Here is a 15,720-nt window from a genome sequence, read left to right as displayed (position 1 = left end):
GGATAGCATTGGAAATGTAATTGAGGAAAATATGTAATAAAAATATTAAAAATTAAAAAAAAAAGGAAAAAAAAAGAAAAAGAAGAGTTAAAGAAAAAGGTAAAAAATGGCTTTAAAAAAAAAAAAATAGTTCCTCATGCAGTTTTAACACACATTCAGAGCTGCGGGTTTCTGGGCAACAAATTATGTGGCTAGGAACGCCCATACTCATCAAACTTTAAGAACTACTATTGCTGACTACCACTGCTGGGCATGGGCACACACTTTTAATAGCAGTACCAGGAAGGCAGAGGCAGAGGGATCTCTGATTTTTGAGGCTAGAGCAGTGGCTGAGCTACACAGTAAGATGGTCTCAAAAATAATATCACTGATCTGTAACTTCTCAACTAGAAGAAGTGGTTAAAAGACGAGTCAAATTTTTACAGACAATCCAAGATGCAGCAAAGGCTGGGAATGGCTAGAGTGTGGAACTGAGGTTCGCTGAGTTAGAATTCAACTCATGCAAAAACTTGGCTTAACCAAAACCACAACTCGCATTCACTCACTCAGGAAAGCAGTCGGTACCTATTTGGGAAGCAACACCAGCAAAGCCTACTGACACCTGCCCCTGCAGCTCGGAGCCTGGCTGGGTAGACAGAGGATGCTAGGGGTTCCCCTAAGTCCCTCTCCATGACATGGCAGAGAAGAGCAGGGAGAGGCAGCTGAAAGACAAGCCAGGTAGCCTGCCTCCACCTGCGACCTTCTGCGTGCCTGAGCAGTGGCCCACCCGTGGTGCTTTGAAAAGTCCACGTTCACACAACCACGCACTCTGTGTGGATGAATGGTTTCATGTTTTCAGATTTAAGGTATCACAGATTAGGTTGCAGCAGCAGAACAAGCTCTGTGTGGTTCTGATGAGGCAGATGGATGCCACTGGGGCTTGCTTTGCAGACTTCCCAAAGCCCCAGGCCAGCCCAGTCTACACTTCAGACAATAATGTCCATCCATCTCCTCTACAAGACAAGCTACGGGAACTGCAGGTATTTAACAACAGTGACTCACACCACAACTCGAAGCTGGGTATGGTGGGGCACAAATGCCATCCTAGAACTCAGAAGGAGGAGCCGGAGTATCAAGAGGTCAAGAGGGCCAAGCCTCAGTCACAACCTGGCGTACAAGAGATGGTTGTGGAACACAATGATTGGAAAGGTGCTCAGAAGAGCTATTTGGAAAGACCAACCATGGAGCAAATGGGCAAGAGGTGAGTGATCAGTGCAAGGAGACAGGCGGATCTCTGTGAGTTCAAGGCCAGCCAGCCTGGTCTATCCAGTGAGTTCCAGGAAGTCAGGGCTATGGAGAGACCCTGCCTCAAAACACAACAACAACAACAACCCAGAACAACAAGAGACAATATGGCTTCAGTCTAACAGCTACGAGCTTCCCTCCTGTTCTTGCTGGAGAATGGAGAGGAGAGGAGAGAGGCTCCAGGAGGGAGGGAGAACACTGCAGTCAGAACTTGGGCCTCCCATCTTACTCACTTTTTATGGTTTACTCTCATGTGTGCGTGGGTGTGGAGCACTGGCACGCACCTGTGTGTATGGATGTGAGAGGCCACTTGTGCAGTGGGCTTTCTACTTTCACCGTGTGATTCTGGGAACTGAGCCTGCTGGGTCCCAGTCTCTCACACTAAACTCTGAACACCAGACTACAGAGGAAATATCTTTCAAGGGCATGGCTCCTCTACCAGGCAGAAGTCCTGGGGAAAGCAAGAAGTAGCAGCTGTCTGGAGTTCTTCACCAAGGCAAGCATCACCTGAGCCAGCACGCTGCTTGGCCTGTTTCTATGACTCAGATGGGAGCCTGCCCTTCAGTAAGGGCAAACGGTACCCTTCCACCTCAGCAAGGGCTGGAAGGTGACAGATGGCTGACCTCAGTCTTACCCCAGCTCCAGTAAACTGACCTTCCAGGCACTTACATATTTGTGTAGCTTTATTGGAGTTTTGCTTTGTTTTGAACAGGCTTTACTACAAAGCCCAAGCTGGTCTCCACCTCACGAATCTCCTATCTCAGTCACCTAAGTGTTGAGTTTACAGGCATGGGCCACTGTCTGTGAAGGAAGCCAGGAACTCCAACCTGAGAGCAAGCAAGAAGCATTTTCTAATATTTTGAAATCTGTATTTCCTAGCCCTAATAAACTCTCTCTCTGCATCTGCTTGCTTTGTGTTTCTGGAGGCTTTGATAGACAGGGAGAGAGCCAAGCAGTTTTGAGGTTCGTGGGGGACTGATGTGGGAAGCCAGCACAGGCCAGCGTGTAACTGAAGGCCTACACGCCCACCTGGAAGCTCAGCAGGAAATCTCAAAGCACACACACCAGTGAGACCTGCTGCAGAAGCCTTCAGACACAGGCCAGCCTTTTCTGTACTACTAAACCAGGGACCCTCTCAGCAGTCACCTTCTGCAGTGGCACCGAGGCCCTTTCACACAAGCAACCCCCTCCACCCAGAGTCTGGGAGAACAGAAAACACAGGGCAGTGAGCTCAGTAAACTCTTCGACTTGGGAGAAATCCTCCCTTCAGCTAGAGAACAGAAGCCCATCCCTTCTCAGAAATGGCAGGCTACCTTGGGCCTCTAAAAACCAGGGGACCTTTAAAAGCTCGTACTTGGTCTTCCCTCACCCCTATGCAATACCTCTACAGAGGCCACAGTTGTGGGCACTGGATGTAGCCGACACATGCCTGTAAGCCTAGCACCTGGGAAGCAAGGGGACAAGGGTTAAGCTGGAGGCTACCCTGAGCCATTCAGTTCTACATCTTGGTTTCAAAAACCAAGGGCTAAATGCAGGCATAGTGGTGTACGCCCATAGTCTCAGCACCCGGGAGACCAAGGCAGTAGAGATGCTTGGGATTCCAGTCCATCCACATCTACACAACAAGATCCTATAAAAAAAGCTTTGGTTTTTTCTGGTAGAGCACTTGCCTAGCAGGTGTGTGGCCCAGGGTTCAGCCCTCACTGAACAGAAGCCAAAACAAACTGAAGAGACCAATCCTATGAAACCACCTTTGTCTGCAACAAGCTGGGTTATGTGCATGTGCACGTCCCGGAGCACGCCTCTCACATGGCAACTTCGATGGGCGGCAAGAGACTGAGCTACACAAACTCATCAACACCGCTCTTCTGCTAGAACAGATCTGAGAAATCAAGGGCCAATCCCTTTCCCTCGGGGCTCCCAGAGACAGGGACAGAGGAGACGGCAGTAGGGAGAACTGAGAAGGAAGCCCGACCTGTCACTGAGTGGAGAACGAAGGAAAAGAAGTCTTAAGGCTGCCCGAGCTTGGGGGATAAGCATCCTTACCTGCCAGCTTCAAACGCCAGTCCTCCACTGAGACCCAAACTACATTCCGAGTCAGACCCGCTTTCCGTGTGTTTTCCAAAGCCGTTAGTCACGCCTGCCAAGGACACACACAGTGAGCCCTGAGTGCAGAACCTCCCTTCCCTGACACACGCCTCCCCGTGGGAAGCCGCCTTGGAGGACCAAAGTGGGTAGGTGGCTGTCCCTGTAAGGAGCGTATCACAGGTGGCAGAAGGACTCACAGAGACAAGGTTAGCCAATGAGCAGACTGTCCCTCCTCACTCTCCCCACAGAGAAGATGAAGTCAGCACATGCCTGACCACCGAGGGAAACTATGGCTTCTCCCTCCCAGGCAGGCTCACAAGTACCTGGATCAGCTCTAATTTCAAACCTCAATTATCAGGGAGGTCCTCTGCCTCTTGAAGAGCCACAGCCTTACCTCTTCTGATAACCACTCTCAAGCCCTCCCCAACCCAGCTGGCAATGGCAGCAGAAGCTAAGACAGAATAAGAGCCAAGGGTCAGCCACACCCAGAGCTACCTCGCAGAGCCAGTGCATTGAAGAGCACAGACTCTTAGGACTACAGCAGCCCAGAGCAGAGTAGCATGGGCACCAGAGCCCCGGCTCCAGGCTAGGTAGCCTCTCAAATCCTGGCCCCTTTTTGTGAAGTGGAGAGGCTGTTCCGTAGGAATCCCTTTGCAAGGAGCCTCACGTGGGGTGAGCCGTGTCACTGTCCCAGGAGCACCATGCCAGGGAGGCTTCCTCTGCTCCATCTGCTGAGTCCCACAGCTCTGATCACTGAACCAAGGCTGACAGAGGACCAGACCGCCAATTTAAGAACTGTCAGACACATTGGCTAGAAAGCAGCAAGGCCTGCCACGCTTGTGACAGCAGATGCCTGAGCAGGATGCCTCAGTCCTGGCCTGATGCTTCCTCTAACATAAGGACCTCAGTGGGAGTCATGAACACAACTGAGCCGTGCCTGTGAAGGATCAAGGCCTGCCTCCTGAGCTGCAGCTCAGCCTGTATACAACTAAACTGTATTCCAAGTGCCAGGCAGCGGTGACTGTGGTAGTCTCCCCAAGCGGAAGGGCCCCAGGTCGGTGGGCTTCCTTCATTTTTTACTACAATCATCTTCAGCTGTCTGAAGACACACACACAACTGAAAAGATGACAGTAGCTGCTACCGTTGGCAGCGCTCGCTATAATCTACTCTAACCTTATTTAGTCCTGCAACCTAGGAGTAACCAGCTCCACCTCTGTAAGAAGGAAAGAAGCTTAGAAAGGGTACGTCCCTCCAGGACAGGCGATAGGAAGTCAGGGTCAGAACTCAGCTTTACCATCCTGAATGGCTGGCCTAACACAGAGAAGCATGGCTGAGGGGAAGGCAAGGCTGTGCTGGGGAGAAAGAGAGGAGAGAGCACGCAGTGGCCACACAATCGCAGCTACCACAGACAGGGCATGTGGCAGAGGAACAACAGTCAAGAGCAGCCTTCCTACCTCGCCACAACCAAACATGCCTGCCTGGCATGTGTCTCGGGGCCTCTCACACCAGCTACCCCTTCCCAGCTGCCCCCAGCTTCAGGAGCCACCTTCAAGAGAAGCCCTCCTAAGCACAGGTCAAGCTCCCTGAGCCCACACTCTGAGCACTCTATGCTCTGTGTTCTACTGCACTGGGACCCTCGTGGAGCCGGCACTGGGTCTGACTCACTACCCTCTCCCACCAGAGACCAGATCCTGCAGTCAGGACTCCAGTGACCTAGCCCTGTGATCTATTCTGTGACCTCCTCTCCTGCCCTTCCACCTGCCACATTGCTGCGGCCGGATCCTTTCTGCTATGGGACAGGCTGGTGTGTGCCCACCTCCAAGGTATTTGTTCTTCTGTTCTTTTTAGAATATTCTTCCCCGAGATACACAAGCAGCTCGTCCTTCAGTTTCTTCAGATCTTTACCCAAATGTCCCCTTCCCTGGCTGCTCTGTCTCATGCCACCCAGCACTCTCTGTCCTCTTCTCTGATGGTATGACCAGTGTTTTTATTTTGACGTCACCGAGCTTCAAATATGAGAGCCCTCACTTGCCCGCAGTCTATTTCCCCTGGAAGAGAGTTCCATGGTTTGTTCACTAATTTTCCTCCAGTGCCTAAGACAGTGTCTGAAAGAAAGGATCTAAAATATCTCAAGAGTGAACGGAAGGGACGCTAGAGACCGTCTGACATCATAGTCTTACATGCCCCTTAAGGCCAGGGACAGCCTAAGACACAATCTAAAGACAACTGCTCTCAGCTTGTGTCCTCACAGAGGCCCCTAGAGATGGCTGGCAGGGGAGAGTGCTCCCTGATGGCTGGCAGGGGAGAGTGCTCCCTGATGGCTGGCAGGGGAGAGTGCTCCCTGTCAAGGCAAAGCAGCAAAGCAGATGGGAAATAGGAAAAGAAATCGCAGGAAGAGTCACCTGTCTCTTCCTCCTGCTGAGGGGACCTCTCCCCTTCACTGTCACTACAGCTCCCGCTCCTTGGCCGCTTCCGGGAATAGTGTTCATCCTCTGTGCTGGCTGGAGAAGCAGGATCGTCCTCTGGGCCATGGTCCTCGCCATTCTCAAGGGTCCCATCGGGACCACTCTGTAGCTTAACTCCATTCTTGGCCTTCTTGAAGAGGATGGAGGTTCGGCGGCCCACGGTGCCGAGAGGGGTGCCAGGATGGCTGTCAGGGTTTGTGAGGGACAGTCTGTCAATGCCATTGTCACTAAGCAAGCATTGCAGGGGCTCGCTCCCCAGCTGCAGGGCTGATTGTTCGAAGGGCTCCTCATCCTCCACCTTCCGGGGCTTTAGGAACCGGCTTGAAGGTTTGCTGTCGCTGATGGGTTTCAGGGTTGGGGGATCTGGAGGGGATTCCTGTTCCGACAAGGAAGGCGCAGGCCCGGTGGGCTCCAGGGTTGGTGGGGCAGGCAATTTTGAATCATCTGTTAGAGAAAAAGAGAACCTGCTTGAACATTCTAGAAACAGTCTGCTCCTACCAGTCAGATACCACCTCTTAGGCCTCAGATCTAAGCAAAGATGAAAAGAGGCGTGAGCTCTGTTCATACCCAACAGCTCTTAATCCCTGCTGCGCGTTTGAATCAACGAGGACAGTGGTTCTCAGCCCGCCCAATGCTGAGACCTATGGAGAGCCCTTGGTGCCACTTAAGATATTGGCAAGAATATTTACAACATGCCTTTAACAACATCAACATGATGGCAGCCAAAGTACATGGCTTGAAACTATAAATGGATCCCCAGACAGTGCCACCAGTTTAAGGGGCTGGCAGACAATGATGGTTAAGAGTCTGCACAGAGCCTTACCAACCTAAGACAGAAGTGCACTGCTTTGGATAATGCATTTTCAATGATTAAGGAAGGCATTCTTGTCCGAACAGCCTCAGACAGATGCCGTCTTATTTATGAAGTAAAAAAGGAATAAATAATAAATAACAAAAAATGAAATAATAAATAATGAGGACACTAGGCTAGGACAAGGAAGCAGGCTCAGGTAGGAATGTGACACTGGGCTAGGGCAAGGCTCAGGATGAGCACAGCTGAGGAATGAGTTCTTTGGATCCTGATGGTCTTATTAAGTCCCTGAATACAGGAATCAGGGGATCTTTGTTTATGCCTCCTTTGTTCTTTGACTACTTTGTCTTTATCCTAGAACTGACCCTGTTCTTTGCATGTTACTAGAAATGGTATAAAAGCAAACTGAAAAAAATAAACCAGCCTCAGCACTTGCAGAGGTCATACCATAATGTTGTCTAATTATCTCTTAAATCCTTACTCCTTGCCCCGAGACCCTGTTGACTGAGCTGGCTTGGTCAGCGACCTTTTAATACAGTTCTTGTGGCGGCCCCCAACCATAAAGTTGTGACTTCATAACTGTAATTTTGCTGCTGGGTTTTTTTGTTTGTTTGGTTGGTTTTTTTTGTTTTGTTTTGTTTTTGTTTTTCAAGACAGGGTCTTCAAGGCCAGCCTGGTCTACAAAGTGAGTTCCAGGACAGCCAGGGCTACACAGAGAAACCCTGTCTCGAAAAACTAATTAAAAAAAAAAAAAAAAAGAGAGACAGGGTCTCTCTGTATAGCCCTGGATGTCCTGTAACTCACTCTGTAGACCAGGCTGGCCTTGAACTCAGAAATTCGCCTGCCTCTGCCTCCCAAGTGCTGGGATTAAAGGTATGCGCCACCATGCCTGGCTCTTTGCTGCTGTTTTGAATCATAATGTAAATATCTTTGTAGATAGAGATTTGCTAACGGGGTAGAGACCCACAGGTTGAGACACACTGAACTAGGCACTGAACTAGAAGTTTTGTAAGAATTCTAAGCCTAAGTTATAATCAGACCAAATGAAAGCAAATCACAAAGGGAAGAGGGCTTATAAAGTGAGCCTAGTGGTTTGTGTTTCAAATGTCACTCATGCGTGAGAAAGCCACTGGTGTAGCCAATAAGGCGAGTCTTCAGCTTGTCAGACTAGAGGATTAAATTCTCACGGACATTGGGGTTTTCACACCTGTCCTCAGTTCTGGTTTGTGAAGGCACCCAGCGGGCAGAAAGAGTGTTTGCAGACATAAGGAACTCAGCAGCTCTCAAGTCTGCTCCATTTGAAACTTTACAAGCCACAGCCCAGACATCCCTATAAGAACCTCTGAGACTTGACCAGGAAACCATCTGGGTCATGTGAGGGCAATTGGCCCACTCTATATGACCCTCATCAGCCATGGTCAGGCAGTGGAATTCAAATGACATGCTGACTGCCACGTGAAAGTTAATGGCCACATAGCCTTCTGATGTCATGTGGCTTCTCTACCATGTCTTGGACCTACAATAAAATGGGACAATTTCTGCAATTTGAACCCTACCAAAACCCATGTTTAGGCTCTGTGAGTGACAGGTCTCCCCAAACCTGGGGCTGATGCAAGGGCAGGCACCAGTGGGAAAGAGCTCGGCTGTTGACTGCCACGACTTCCACTTGAGAAGCCACCTGCTTCAGTCAATGCGGTCTTTGGTAATCCGACTACTCCGCTGGGATCCAAGGCTACAAGCAAGGTGCTCACTTCTCTGCTCATCCTCCCACAGACAAGGGTAGCCTGTTCTCAGAGCGCTGCACGCAGTGGTAGAAAGCAGGCTGACTTAGCTGGAACATGCAATGCATCAGAGCAAAGACGCTTCAGGTGTTAACTGTATACTGTGGAGCTGCTGGGCACCCTAACCTCTCTGAACCTCTCCACAGCCCTGGGAACACAGGGACACCCCTACCACCACCACTTCCGAGGGCTTTGCCTACCTTCAGGGTCAGACCTATACTCAGGGGAGGATACTCTAAAGAGACTTCAGCCTCTTTCTTCCTCCTCCTGACTCCCTACACCCACCCCCCCACCCCACCCCACCCCACCCCCGCACCTGCCTGCCTGAGACTCTCTCACCTCTGTCCCCTTCCTCTTCTGGCTCCTCCTGCTGAGCCTGCTCCAGGACAGCTTTATCCCCCCGAGATCCTGCTGGCAGCTCCCCGTTGGGCACAGTCTTGTTCAGTGACAGGAGCTGTGGTGGCGGTGGCTGCGCTAGCTTTTGCCGAAGGGCATTGATCTCCCTGCGCAGCATGCGGACACGACGGGTGCGGGCCCCACTGGACCGCATGGTGCTCACCAGATCCAGTTTCTCCAGCAGTTCCTTCAGCTGTGCCTCTGGGGACAGATGGGCCCGGTTCTCTGGGATGAGGATGTTGTCCACTGCCAGGGAGAATGGAGGACAAAGAGGCTGAAGGACCCGCCCAGCACAGGGTGAGCGAAAAGGGCTGTCATCTTTTGGATGCAAACTACGCTCCTGGAAGGGCTAGGCCAGTGACTTCCAGCAGTGTCAGTGTGGGCCTTGGCCCTACAACACTGCTGCCTAGAAGGGACAGAGCAGAATGTGGGAAATGTGCAGGAAGCAAGTCCCAGTTATGCCTGCGGCCATGTAGAGGCTTATCAATCCCTGGCCTGAGTGATTATGCAGCAAGAGGGGACAGGCAGAGTGTGGTGCTCTGAAGTTCTCTACTTCCTGGTCCTCCCACCCCAGGCTCCAGAGCCACACTGCAGGGATCCAGAAGACGCCTGGAGAGGCCTTGGCTTTCCAAACACACAGAAACACCTGTCCCACAGCACTGAATGTGCTCCCAGGCTTTTGTACCCCCAAGGCCCACCCTGATCCTGGGCTGTCTGGTCCCTGTCCTTGTGCCTCTCTTCCTGTTCCTTCTCCTCTCTACTCATCCAGGCTCCTCACCATCCTCCCAGGAGAATCGGTAAAAGTCTTCCAATCTGGGTGATTCGGGCAAGTGGGTGCCCCTCTCAGGATCATAGCCGATGTTCTCTGCCTGCCGCCGGGCGTGCCGCAGGATGGCCCCTCCCAGGTCCCGCAGGCGGACAGCTGCTCGGTGGAAAATTGTGTCTTTAGCATTATACTTCATGCAGTTGGTAACTATAAGGTTAAAGTCCTCCTCAAACTCCTCCAAGGTGTGGTACAGGTGAGATTCCAGCTTCCGTCTCATAGTAGAAAAATCCATTGGCTTGGATATGAATTCCAGGTAATCTGGAACCTAAACATATAAAACCTGTACAATTACAACAACCATTTATGAGCCTCACGGGCGCACCCTTCACTGCTACTTTTGGCCTCCCAACTCTCTGCTGTGGCCATGTTGGGCTCACCACGAGCCTCAGGGCCTGGTCCACCCAGCCCTCCTACAGACCCCACACCCTGAGCAAGTCTACCAGCCGGCCAGCTCCCCACTCTCATTCCTGGATGGCCCCCAGCGCAACCCTTGCTTGCTCTCCTCAGGCTATTTCCAGAACAGACTTCCTGCCTAGAGGGGCAACTTGCCTCACTCAGGCTGACAGGTTCAGCAAAGATGTGTGCAGAGTCCTTCTCCTGCAGCAGGTCCAGAGTTGTCCTCAACAGGACGGTAAACGGCATCAGCTCCAGCTCCATGGCAGCCTGCTGCACTTTGACCTGCAATGACAGTAGGAGTGGTCAGAGCGCCTCAGTAGAGGCTCTGAGTCTAGACCTGCTGTCAATCAGGTATAACAAATCTCTGCAAGGGGGACACCAGCCACCCCACCCCAAGCTCACACAAGCAGTGCAGGTCACGTGTCACAGTCACAATTCCCAGTGTGTGAGGGTGGAGAGGTGCTGGCATCCTGTGGGCTTCGCCCTCAGGATGGATCAGGAGGCCTACAAGTGGGCTCTCCCAGGAGTGACTGCTGTTGAGGCCAACTCCCATGTGAGCCCCATTGCTTGGTGGCTCGTCTGCTTTCCCGTCTCTGCAGGAAGGATCCCTCTTACCAGCCTGCCACCATGCCTTTGCTTCCAGCCTCCAGAGCTGGGAGCCAAATCAGCTTTCCTTTGAAAATGGCCAGCTCTGTGATAACCTATCCTGGTGGCAGTGAACAAATCAGAACAGCCACCTTACAAATGTTTCCTACTCATCACGAACCAGACCAGAACTTACCGAAGCCATAGCAATTATGCACTGTAGTAACTAACACCAGTAATAATCCGTGCTAGGTCCCAACGAACAGCCTAAGCCCTTTAAAGATTTCTTGTTTGTTTGTTGGTTTGGTTTGGTTTTTCGAGTCAGGGTTTCTCTGTATAGCCCTGGCTGTCCTGGAACTCACTTTGTAGACCAGGCTGGCCTAAACTCAGAAATCCACCTGCCTCTGCCTCCCAAGTGCTGGGGTTAAAGGCGTGCGCCACCACACCCAGCTAAAGATTTCTTTTTAGTTCTGTGTAGATGTGTGCCTGGGGGCGGATGTGTGGGGCCGGTCTAAGCATCTCCTGTAACACTGAGGATCCAGTTCCTGACAGACATTTCACACAGAGGAAGAGGAGTCACAGAGAGACCAAGGGACTGGCTCCAGATCACAGAGCTAACAGGACAGTTAGCACGGGGCTCCAGTCAGCTTCCACAGAACTCCTGACCACTATTAGACACTGCTGCTCTCCCTGTATTATCTCAGTTAATGACATGGCAACGGAAGCAGAGATTAGTGCTCCCACTTTAGAATCTGGTACACGGAGTTTGGCGACACGAGTGAGTTAACAGATTTACCTGGTTGGAAAACAAACTGAGAAGTGATCGAGCCCAGGCCTTAGTCCAAGCGCACTGACGAAGCCAAATGTAAGCACACGTGTATCTCATGAGCACTGAGAGCTCACCCTGTGGGCCCAGGGTGACTGGGCAGTCCAGGCTCAGCAGAGCTACTGTGGTACCCTGTGCAATGGCCTCTTACAGGGTGCATGGCAGGCAACACCACAGAGCCACCAGTGAGGCAGGTAAGCTCCTGCTCTTGACCACATCTACATAAACCTCCCTCTTTATGAACCGAGGCAGGAAGACAACCTAAGCTGCAGGACCAAGCCTGGGTACAATTACAGCTTGACCTATGAAGGTCTTGAGATGTCCTCCCTGCCCACTCAGGCTAGACGCGGTTCAGAGCTGCCCAGGACAGGGAGTGGAGCTCAAGCTGCTGGCCTAGCAGAGAGGGGCGCGTGGCTGTTGAACTGACCGGCAGGAGGAGGGAGAATTTTAACCCACCCCTCAAAAGCATTCGAGTAACAGCTGCTATTCTTGGACTAGAGAGAACAGTTTGGGCTTGTCATCCGTTCAATTAATAATATTTGCTCTGTGCCATGTGTGGAGAACTCTCACAGACACCCCAGTGGGGCAGAGGACCAGTACTACCATTAGTAACAACAGCAGCCACCTCTCCAGCCCTGACTATGTGCCAGGTACTAAGTATTCTCAACTTCGACAAATATAAATTCATCTGTCTTTATGATGTCAGCTCTGTCGTTAACTCTATTAAAGATGAGAAAACAGTGAGGTATACAGAGATTAAAGTTTGTTTAATGTTATGGAAACAGAAAGTAACAGGCCGGGCTTTGGACCCGGTCCAGCAACAGCACACATGATGCTCCTGAACCACATGCTATGCTGTATCCATGCCCTGTGGCGGGGGACTTTGAATGTCCTTGAACTGAGACTCCAGCTCCTTACAGCCCAGGAGAACCTGGCAATGCCACAGAGGTGCTCAAGAAGCTTTTCAGAACATCCAGGTCAGAGTCCCTCCAAACACTTCTAAAGCAGACATTCCATCAAGGGCCCAGACACCTGGGACTAGGCACAGGCTCCAGCCCAAATGAGTTGAACCTCGAAACACAGATGCCTCCAGGAGCACTCCACCCAATACCAAGTGAGCAGAGCATGGAGCCCACAGTGCTCAGCACCAGAGGGACACAGAAGGCTGGCCCCAGAGGAGTGAGGGGAGCCAGCCCTCGAGGGCCTGGCCGGGCTCGGCTTACCTGCTCCCGCTTGAGCTTCTCCCTTTTGCGGATGAGCTCGATCAGCAGCCGAGCTCGCTCCAGGTCATGGCGAAGTTTCTGCCAGTATTTGAGCTCTTCCTTCACCGCGCTAGTCTTCTCGTCCTGCTCCCGCTAAGCAAGGCAAGAACAAGGGGGCTGTGGTCTCCTTCCTTTTGCCTCAGCCTCCCGCCAGCCCTGAAGTTGCTGAAGGCCCTTCCCCAGCACCGCTCAGGGCCCCGGGCCCCGGCTTCCTGGGGCTAGAGTGAGTCTTCAACACTGTTGTACAAGAACAAACTGAAGAGAGGCTTCTGACTGCGTCCGCAGGCTGGCCGGCGATGGCCCTCAGAGCTGGAAAGCATTTCTGAAGAAACTCAGTAAGACTAAGGGGTTGAAGGAATCTCACCCTACAGCTTTGCCTAGAAAACAGTGAAGTTCTTACTAGTAGATGGAGGTTTAAAATAGTTTGGTCAGGGCTGGAGAGATGGCTCCGCAGGTAAGAGCACTGACTGCTTTTCCAGAGGTTCCGAGTTCAGTTCCCAGCAACCACATGGTGGCTCACAACCATCTGTAATGGGATCTGATGCCCTCTTCTGGTGTGTCTGGACAGTGACAGTGTACTCATATATAAGATAAAGAAACCTTAAAAAAAAAAAAAAAAAAAGTTTGGTCAAACAGTGAAAATCAGCAAATGTGGAGCTGGAGAGTGGGTACCACTCTTGCAGAGAGGACTGGTTTACAACCTCCTCTAACTCCAGCTCCTGGTCTCTACAGGCACCTGCACACAGTGGCAGCCACTACCTGCTTAGTGTTTAAACACAGGCACACACTTGAGAAGTAAAAAAAACAAATAAATAAAATAAACCTTAAAAAAAAAAAAATCAGTGAATCCTGTTCTAGAAGTGGGCACTGTTGCTGAGGGATTTGCAACACAGGAAAATGACAGCTTAGAGAAACCAAAACCTGGGCCATAAAAGAAGTAGAGAATGCTGAGAGAACCCCCTCTGGCCTCTGAGGTACCGGGTCTCAGAACACACACTCCCCACACATTTATAATACACACACAAATTAAAAACAAAATAAACGGGGCTGGCTCAGCGGGTTAGAGCACTGACTGCTCTTCGAAAGGGTCCTGAGTTCAAGTCCCAGCAACCACATGGTGGCTCACAACCATCTGTAATGGGATCTGACGCCCTCTTCTGGTGTGTCTGAAGTCAGTTACAGTGTACTTATGTATAATAATAAATAAATCTTCGGGCCAGAGCAGGCAGGGACTGAGAGAGCAGGGCTGACCCTAGCGAGTGGGGTTGACCAGAGCAAGCAGAGGTCCTAAAATTCAATTCCCAACAACTACATGAAGGCTCAGAACCATCTGTATAGCTACAGTGTGCTGGCATACATAAAATAAATCTTTAAAAAAAAGAATTTAAAAAAATAAATAAACCTTTTTGGGGTTTTGTTTGTTTTTTTAGAGACTGAGTTTCTCTGTGTAACAGCTCTGGCTGTCCTGGAACTTGCTCTGGAAACCAGGTGGCCTGGAACTCACAAAGACCTTCCTGCCTCTGCCTCCAGTGCTATAGGATAAAGGTGTGTGCTACCACCACCACCAGCTAAACCTTTTTATTTTTAAATGCTGAGAGAATACAAAACAGGCGTCTGAATAGGGAGAGGTTTGGCTGGGAAGGCTTGCTAGGGTAAGCTAAGAGCTGCATATGCAGGGGGAGACACGCTGGCCAGCCAATCTAGCCAAACACTGAATTCAAAGTTCAGTAACAGAGCCTGGAAGACGCCTGGTGGGCATGTCATCATACACACAAGATGCATGTCCATTGTGTGTGCGCACACAAACACACACACACATACATAAACACTCACACAAACACACATAAACACACACACTCACACACACACCTCAAAGAGATCAAAAAAGGCTGTAAAGGTGCATAGAGACCTGTGGACACAGAGATCCATGATGGCAATGTGAGGACTTGCTGGGAGGAGCCTGCTAATTGCTGTAGAGACTTCAGGAAGCAGAGGTTGAGGAGAGGCCAGATAGAGTAGATTGGCCTGTGACTCAGGCTCAGGCAGAGTGAGCAAACAGGAGGCTCAAGGACTGGGTCAGGTGAACATTGTGCTTCTCTGCAGCGGCGTGGGAGGACCCGAAGGCAGACGGGATGGAGCAGGTGAGGAAGGACTAACTGACGCTGTGGGCAAGGGGAAGGAACTAAGCAGGAGCAGAAAACACTACCTAAGCCTGTGGTGGCTGCCACATGGGACAGGCTACAGACCACGGGCCGGGCCGTCGCCTGCATACTTACTATGAGAAGCTGAAGGGCAAAGGGCATCTTTTCTTATTTTACGCAATTGGGCCACTCTGCTCTCACCCAGCCACCTCTTCTATGACATCTGGAGGGCTTTGTCTATATAACCGTGACAATGGGCTGGCTGCTCAGTCTGTCCTGGAGTTCATCCTTCAGTCAAGCCTTGTAACAATACGGAATTTTTTTTTTTTTTTTTCCGAGACAGGGTTTCTCTGTATAGCTCTGGCTGTCCTGGAACTCACTCTGTAGACCAGGATGGCCTCGAACTCAGAAATCCGCCCGCCTCTGCCTCCCAAGTGCTGGGACTAAAGGCGTGTGCCACCACCGCCTGGCAACAATACGTTTTTTAACAAAGCTATCTCTTGGCCTCAAAGAGATTAAACTTTTGGCAAACTCTACAGCCCAGTGAATAATATGCTTTGCGATCACTGAGACTATGTATTCAATCTGCTGTCCTACTTTATACTTAGCCTGTTTAGGTTTAAGAGAACAAAGTGTCTCTGTTGGATTTCCTATGCAATCAACTTTTATAACCTAAGTATAGCTTTCATCTTATGTTCTCTCCCTGCTCTTTGACAAAGTTGTGTGTGTGCTGTGATAATCATTTGCTGAAAGCAGTCAACAGGTTAGAAAGGACCTTAAGGGCCAGGCGTGGCAGCGCACACCTTTAATTCCAGCACTCGGGAGGCAGAGGCGGGCGGATTTCTGAGTTCAAGGCCA

The 15,720-nt window shown here is 50.8% G+C and overlaps 1 protein-coding gene across 3 annotated transcripts in view; it reads right to left on the bottom strand.

Annotated features, from left to right (window-relative positions):
- Positions 1–15,720, bottom strand: part of Brpf3 (bromodomain and PHD finger containing 3) — a 37,693-nt gene that overhangs the window by 11,204 nt on the left and 10,769 nt on the right. For all 3 annotated transcript variants that reach the window (XM_029471366.1, XM_021186262.2, XM_021186261.2), the window contains exons 4-9: positions 12,683–12,814; positions 10,202–10,330; positions 9,605–9,917; positions 8,770–9,072; positions 5,776–6,282; positions 3,331–3,424 (exon numbers count right to left, since the gene is read on the bottom strand). In XM_029471366.1, coding sequence (XP_029327226.1) covers positions 3,331–3,424; positions 5,776–6,282; positions 8,770–9,072; positions 9,605–9,917; positions 10,202–10,330; positions 12,683–12,814 — 1,478 coding nt within the window. The remainder of the gene's footprint in view (positions 1–3,330; positions 3,425–5,775; positions 6,283–8,769; positions 9,073–9,604; positions 9,918–10,201; positions 10,331–12,682; positions 12,815–15,720) is intronic.

This window comes from Mus caroli, chromosome 17 (genome assembly GCF_900094665.2).
Source record: "Mus caroli chromosome 17, CAROLI_EIJ_v1.1, whole genome shotgun sequence".
Lineage (NCBI taxonomy): Eukaryota > Metazoa > Chordata > Mammalia > Rodentia > Muridae > Mus > Mus caroli.
Note: the sequence above shows the minus strand (reverse complement) of the source record. Positions and strands in the feature narration are given on the sequence as shown.